Genomic DNA, 8,122 nt, shown 5'->3' with positions numbered 1-8,122 from the left:
ATTTAAGGTTTGTTTGGATGTTGAAAAGAAAATGAAAGGAAAGAAAATAAGAAGAAAGAAAATAAGAGGAAAGAAAATGGAAAGAAAAGTTGAATTATTTGTGTGTTGTTTGGATGAATAGAAAATAAATGGAAAGAAAATAGAGAGAACATTTTCTTTTGTTTAGATGAAAAAAAAAAAGTGAGAAGAAAAAAAATCATAATAGTATAAAATTACATTAATACCCTTATCATAGAATAAAGTATAAATATTTTTATTTATTCATGTTTTATTATATTTTATAAATATTATAAAATATTATAATTTTATATATTTGATTTAAATTATTTATCTAATACATATAATATTTAAATATAAATTTTTATTATAATAATATATTAAAACTAAATTTATATTAATATTTGTTAATAATAATATAACTAAGGGTAGTATTGAAAATACAAAAATATAGCACTTTTCTTCTTGTTTTCTTGCTTGTGATGGAAAGAAAATTTTTTTAGTGGGACCCACAAAAATTTTTTTTCCTTCCTATTTCCTTTTATAACCAAACAAAGAAAAATATCATTTTCCATCCATTTTCTTTCTATTTATTGTCTTTCCACTCATTTTCTATTAAACCAAACAAAACATTAAATCTCGTCTTGTACGTGCAGCAACCTATTAGTCAGCAACAAATTCTTAAATAAAGTTCAGATTCGCAACGAATTAATCTTTGACCTATTATGTAGAAAACAAAAGACATGATTTCATCCTTACACAAAACAGAAATTCATGAAAAAAAAAATATAGAAAGAGAACAATCCAAAGCAACTAAACGGAGAAGGTAAAAAACAAATACAAAATTCAACAGTATGATACAATCATCTATGGTTACAGATTATAAATTTATACAATGATGAATACAAAAGCATGCTCTAGCATCACCAGCATTGGCCATTTTTCAAAAGAAAAACCACCTCTTTCGTCGTTGTCTCTGCAATGGTTGAGTGAGTATAGAAAATCACATCACTGCAACTAAAATAAAGAGCAAGATAGATTGTAGGGAAGGCGAAACACACAAATAAACATTTTTGAAAAATTATTTTATTTTAGAAAATTTCAAAGTAAAACTTTAGAATTTAGATAGCATTGAAGTTTCTGCATTTGAACATCTTTTGCACAAAAGCAAAATCACCCATCATTTAGTAAGACAGTGTAACATAGGAAGTTATAGTTGATTTTGCAAAAAAAAACCCACAATAAATCGGAGCGTTTTTGTGTGCGTGCGCATGCATGTAATCTTCATCATCAAATGAGAACAACATTCTTGACAGAATTTTGAGAGCCTATCCTATCCAAACATGCATAACATATATAAATGTGCCCGTGCGTGCGTGTGTGCATGAGAGAGAGAGAGAGAGAGACCTTATCCTGATTTTGTTGTGGTTTTAATAAAATAGGTTCAGAAAGAACTCCATTGCCTATATCCTGAATATATGGCTGCACCTTTTCCTCCAACATCTGATTCACCTGAAGATTGAGACCCATATACCAAAATAAGATGGTATTTGATAAATCATATACATGTTTATCGTTTCGCCATGAAGAAAACAAACAGGAAATTGAAAGACAAAAATGTCGAACCTTTTCCTGACGCCATTTAGTTTCCCACTGTGCATCCAAGATCTTATTGGAGATTTCTCTCTGTGCATTAAGAAGAACAGTCATTTCATAGAACTTCTCCGGATCTTTGAGATCCTCCTCACTCCAAGATGATGAACTCAATGGAAGATCCAGTTCCTGCCAATTCTTTCCAGTTAGTTATGCCCAATGGTGCCTACACCGATGCTAAAGAAACAAAACTGAAGAAGTTCCTTTGCCACCCTTTTTAAGTACTAAAAGATCAATGATATAGGAAACTGAGTAATGAGTTATATGCTCGTTCTAGTAAATTGAAAGGAGAAAACATTCAAAAAGTGAACTTAACAAAAGAAAATTCTAATTTGAGAAGGAGAAGACGGAAAAAAGTATTAGCGATAAAAAGAATTAAGAATAATTAGCAGAAGATGAATTTAGTGAGTACGGACACCCCAATTTGGCGGTCTTGGTGGAGGATCAAGCTTCATAACCTCTGACTCTAGAGCCTTCTTAGCTTTATAGAACGGAACATTTCTCACAATGATGGGATCATCCCTTGCCCTTTCAGGGTCTATAGATATCAAGGCCTGTGGTAACAGAAAGATCCCAAATTTAAAAAATAAAAGAAAAGGGTGTTAAATTGATTTAAATAAAATGCCAAGTAAATTTAGATTATATAGTTTCAACAATTTGAACAATACTAATTTCAGAAGCTTGGTATGTGCATAACCAAAGCTTCAATAAACAACCTGTGATGCAGTACAAGAAACCTACCTCCTGCAGGTACTCCCACCCTGGTTTCCTCTTGGCCACCACATCTCGGAGTTGATCATACTGCGTGGATTCCTAAGTTCACCACAAAAGGATCATTTAGAAAGGTATAATATAAAAATAAAGGTGATCATTTTGTGACTTATGTTTTCTCATCAAAAGCACATTTTCAAGTTCCAACATATATAGGTACAATTGTTCAAACTTAGTTTAACAAAATTGATTTGAATAAATTGGGCATTGCATGTGGCAACCAAGGAGATACAAAAGTAAAAACGATAATATATTGAAAACAACAGGTGGGGAAAGGAATAGATTAAGAGTTTAACTAAAAACAAAAAGGAAAACAACAACCTTGTACTGCCACCATATTTTCTGCTTCACTTCATCATCATAGGTAAATCCACCCATAATCTGAGGAAAGGTTAGCAGCCAAAATGCAGCAATACTTGGATCTTTCATGCTGTGCGTTATGTGCTGGGAATTGAAAACAATAAATAGTTAGGTTCGCATGTCAAGTAATGTAAATCAAACAATAATATGAACCTTATGCTTATGCATGACAAAAACATAACAAATGAAAGTATAAAGGCAGAGTATAACAAAACTAAAAAGATCAAGGGAGAACAAAGCTAATTATGGAAATATTAGTAGGGAAAACTATGATTATCAAATGCATTGCTTTAAGTAACCATAACATTCAGGACCAAGGGTTGCCTTTAGTTGTATATCCGAGTTAACTATGCTCATAATAACAATAACAAAGACAAACTCAGATATGAAATAATACTGACCTCAAATGGATAATCCATCTTTCTCAAGATATTATAAGCTTTCCATGGGGGCTCCATAATCTGCATAAACAAAGGGATGCTTGCTTAAAATTTGCAAGAACTAGTAAACTTTAATGGATACTAATAAATATGAAAGTATGAATCAGATAAGTCAACAATTAAAAGAAAACATAAGTTCTAAGAACCCCAGAATAAAGAAAGCAACTCACATCATCCGCTGAGATCCTCACTTGCAACTTGTTTTTGCACTCAGGACAGCTCATTACACCCTGGAGAATTAGTATAATGTTTAACCAAATATTACAGAACAAGAGGGTTACTAAACAAAGCATGGTGTGGTGCAGCTTATTTTTGAAATACTATTTTTTTTTTTTCAAAAAAAAAAAGTGGGATTCAGCTTATTAATGAAAAAGAAAGACAACCAGGAGATTGAGTCATACAGTTCCATCACAACTTGGGCATTCTTTTGATGGTAATGGAATATGAAGATCCAAGGAGGATGGTAGATGCACTATTTCAGCGCGGTTGTCTGCAATAGCATCTGCTACAGATTCAGCAGTTGCTTTCTCTCCTCTGAAAGTAAATAAATTAAATAACAAGTTATGAGGTATTGATAAGTTGATGGATAGTTTTTTTTAATGAAATAAATAAAACTAAAAGATATGCCAAAAGGAACATATGTGGAAATAATATTACATCCAATTTCCTGTAAATATGAAAGACATCATCTTTTGAGATTGACAGCATATTTTGTCTTTGCATTTCCAAATATTAATATATTAATGCAATGTAACTTTGATGCATACAACTATACAAGTCAGCGTCCAACATTTATGAATTTCAGTGAACAGAGGCCTTCTAAAAGACCATTATAGAAAAACTCACTAATTTCAAATGAGTACATTACAATGCTATGTAAACTTGTATATGTTGGCAGCAGTTTATTACTTCAGAACATTCCTAGGGAAAAATAGATGAATAAAAAAAACAGAGAGTATTCTACTACAACTAGAACCTGAAATATATTCTTCTAGAATTATTTATTAAACATTTCAATAGGAGCACCAAAAGACACCACAGTTTAAATTGTGATACTATCTGCAAAGTTCAAATGGAGAGTAAGTTACCTCTTGAAGCTGCAATTCTTCACTTGATAGTGCACCCTCCCACTCCCTCGACACATGGTACACCGCAGGGCCTGCCATCCATTACATGTCCTACAGTTCCTGTTCTCGAGACAAAAATTTAGTTTAGAGTTCAACAAAATTTCATATTCAACACCGAACACTATTACGTTGTGCAGAGACATATTATGTATCCAAGTGAGGAAGGAACACCAAATAGCACCTTTGACATACGACCTTCTTCCCCAGGTCCAATGCAATGTCATATGTCCCCAAAGTAGCTACGGCCTGCAACAAATCCATGCAGTAACATTCATTGTCTAACTAACTAAGTGAAACCCCAAAGGCAATGCAGTTCTCATGAATATAAAATTTCGATAATCCAACTGACCAAACTACAAGCTTATGCAAAATGTTTCTGAATATCATAGAACCCGGTTGAATTTTCTTTATAATTGATATCACCATTTTTGTAATTAATCAATACTATAAACAGAAAAAACTTTCAGAAAACAAACAATTTGGTCCTGACCCCCCCCCCCCTTATTTTTCTCTTCTCTTTCTCTTTTTTCTCATAAAATCATCCATATACAAGGTTATCAAACTTTAGAGTTCACCTAAACTCGTAGAGATTAGGTAAATTTGAATCATAAACCTCAACCAGTAAACTTTATGTTAAAGTCATAAACTCAAATTGGAGAGCTAAACTTATAAACAAGTTAACTCCGGAGTTCGATAAGCTTATCCTTAACAATAAAACAAAATCAAGAAAAAAAAAAGAATTAGCATCAAAACACACAAGCACGGAAATGGGGTCTCAAGAAAGCACGTGAATTTCCAGAAAAGCTTACGAATTTCGTAAAGGCAAGAAATTGCAATGCAAAAAAGGAGCAAAAAGGAGTAAGAAAGTGGAGGGTAGTTACGAAGACGGAAGCGTAGGAGAGCTTGGAGATGAGTTCTGGAACACCAAATCCACGGTGAGCAGAGCCAGCAATGCCGAATGCGAGAGTGAAAGGGGACAAGACAAGCTTGATGGGGAGATCGAAGAAGTCAATGATGTCTTGGCCATAGTGTTTGGTGAAGACCTTGTAGCGAACCCCAACGAACTTCTTCACTGCCTTCACAATACGGTCCTTCGACATGGCGATACCTCAGAAGAGTGAGCCAAGCACAGCATTGGCGCCAGAGACAAGACCCAAGAAGATAGACTTGCAGTGCAGAGGTTTTGGTTTCACTTTTAAGTTTTAACCTTTTCTTTTGTATTTAGCTTTTTGGGTGTTAATCGGATTCGATACGGATAGGGTTGTTGAAAAAATGGAAAGGGAGTTCGGAAAACTCAACCAAACAGGCTCATAGTTGACACTTACAGGCTTACAGCCCTATTCATATGTTCTTTGGTTGAATGGCCCATTTGATATAGTTATAAGTTATTAATGTTATAATTAAATCTTAACAAACCAACTTGGGTTGGTCGAGTGGTCAACTCATTCGTCCGTTTAAACAAGTATCAGAGGTTCGGTCAAGTTGAGAAATCCTATAGAAAACAAAAAAAAATAATATTATAGATAAAACTTTTACCAAAAAAAATTATTTGTGTTTAATGAATAATGATAATAAATGTGATACTAACCAAAATAATAAATAGTTGACGCAATTATTAAAAGCCATTAAATTTAAGTTTAGATATAAAAAGGATATTTGTATAATAAATTAAATTGTATATCCAATTTCTCTCATATCACATTATATAATAAATTTTGAATGAATTTATTTTTTTATATAATTTTTTCAAAAAAATACATAAATTCCTGATTTAATTTTTTTTTTTCTAAAGATAGGAGACTCAAATCCGCAACCTCTTAATTGAATATGAAAAAATTATGCCATTTGAGCTATAATAACACCCGCAAAAAAAATTATTTGTATCTTATTTTAAGAGTTATTCATTAATTGTGATTTTGTTTATCCTAGAAAATTTTACATTAGGTAATATCTGATTACATATTGCTAGATTAGTTTTATGTATTGAATCATGATTCAAATGCTCGTTATTATTATCTTAATCATCTTATAAATTTATCTATTCTATTATATAAAAATTTGATGTCTGCACTTAATGATGAAGCTGACGTGGCATATTTCGGAGAGTGTTTTCTGATTTAATTATTTTAACTCATTCAATACAATTTATTACTATGACATAATTATATCAGCTAATTGATTTGATTAGATATTTAAATATTAATATAATTTATTATAATATATATTACTTAATTAATTTTACTACATTAATTGTAATTTGTTATATTAGTTAATTAATTTATTCATCTATAAAGTCTGAAATAAAATAAATAATTTGTTATTTATTCTAATTGAATTCATTAAATTTAATTATACATTATATACAAATTTATAATAATTTATAAATTACTCTAATTTTTAATATTCAATAAAATAATTTGTAAATCACTTTATATTATATATGTATTAACAAAATATTATATATATTTTAATGTGTTAATTAAATATTATATACACACAGAAAAATAAATACAAAGATGATTTATATAATATTGATAATATTATATTAGCACGGTAATTTTTTTTTGTTTTGATATCATATAGTATTGATAATGATAATATTATTATATAGTATTATATAAACTTTCTAATATTAATATAGAAAATTAGAAAATTATTCCTTATGGCAATCATTCTTAGTGGAATAGTGTGTCCCTTATATAGTATTGATAATTATTACTTAATTTAAAGTAATTATATGTTGGTATCTTAAATTTAGACCCCAGATGACATAGACAAACTTCCGTATGCATATATCCTTTTATTCATGAGTAATGAGTTCAAGCCACAAATAGGGGTGGCAATGGGACGGGTAGGGGCGGGTTTTAGCCCTACCCGACCCCGCCCCGCCCTCCTTGCATTCCACTACTACTCGCCCCATCCCTACCCGTAGGTAGTAGGCACCTGTACCCTAACCCGCCCCCACGGGTATCCGCCCCGCCCCTACCCGCCCCTATAAAAATTAAATGACATTTTATTTTTTACACATTTATTTATAAATTAAGATACAAACTTAAAATTTATAATTAAATTAAAATACAAACATAAGATTCATATAATATCAAATAACTTGAAATTTAAAAAGGTCCATACAATGTCAAATAACTTAATTAAAATACAAACATAAAGAAATTACATCGTTAAAATATTAAAAAGTCTTCAATCCTTATTCTTGATCACTTTTCACATCTTCATCATCATTAAAGGTTTGAAGATCAAGATTTAAACCTAAAAATCAAAAGAGATAGCAATTAATAAAATAATTACTATAATGTAAAAAATTAACATAAATGAATATTTAAGTAATATGTCACCTTTATTCCCTAAAGCTGCCCACAGCCAACTTTGGCCACACATTAAAGCTTCAATTATGCTTTCTTTGAGCTTTCCGCGATGAGGAGAAATCACACGACCACTTGTACTAAAAGCAGATTTAGAAGCAACAGTGGATACCGGAATGGCATATATATCCTTGGCTATTTTTGCCAAAACTTTAAATTTCATTTGATTGTTCTTCCACCATTTCAAAACATTAAAGTTAGGATCATTTGGAGGATGAATGTCCTCCTCAAGATAATGATCAAACTCAACATTCACACATAAACCCCTTGTCATCTTTCTTCTTTTAAGATACACCATATAATCATCACCCCCAAATATGCTTGTATTTCCACTTTCATCAACTTCTTTTGTACCAACATGTGACACATCAGAACTCATTTTTTGATTGTATTC

At 31.1% G+C, this 8,122-nt stretch overlaps 1 protein-coding gene across 1 annotated transcript; it reads right to left on the bottom strand.

The window, feature by feature from the left end:
- Positions 1-694: 694 nt before the first annotated feature.
- On the bottom strand, positions 695-5,715 carry EMB2737 (embryo defective 2737). Its single transcript, XM_016315700.3, has 12 exons — positions 5,230-5,715; positions 4,530-4,594; positions 4,310-4,408; positions 3,623-3,755; positions 3,392-3,451; positions 3,183-3,242; positions 2,743-2,865; positions 2,392-2,463; positions 2,067-2,204; positions 1,624-1,779; positions 1,405-1,509; positions 695-973 (listed from the first exon to the last, which is right to left on the bottom strand). Exons 1-12 carry the CDS (start codon positions 5,446-5,448, stop codon positions 941-943), a joined length of 1,263 nt encoding a protein of 420 aa, XP_016171186.1. The 5' UTR covers positions 5,449-5,715; the 3' UTR covers positions 695-940.
- Positions 5,716-8,122: the final 2,407 nt, after the last annotated feature.

This window comes from Arachis ipaensis, chromosome B8 (assembly GCF_059453495.1).
Source record: "Arachis ipaensis isolate K30076 ecotype BB chromosome B8, ASM5945349v1, whole genome shotgun sequence".
Taxonomy (NCBI): Eukaryota; Viridiplantae; Streptophyta; class Magnoliopsida; order Fabales; family Fabaceae; genus Arachis; species Arachis ipaensis.
Note: the sequence above shows the minus strand (reverse complement) of the source record. Positions and strands in the feature narration are given on the sequence as shown.

Coding starts and splice junctions, on each gene's coding strand:
- EMB2737 (XM_016315700.3), bottom strand. CDS start 5,448: ATGTCGAAGGACCGTATTGTGAAGGCAGTGAAGAAGTTCGTTGGGGTT. Junction 2,866..3,182: donor AGATGGATTATCCATTTGAG/GTCAGTATTATT, acceptor TTCAATTCCCAG/CACATAACGCACAGCATGAA. Junction 1,780..2,066: donor CAAGACCGCCAAATTGGGGT/GTCCGTACTCAC, acceptor AAGAATTGGCAG/GAACTGGATCTTCCATTGAG.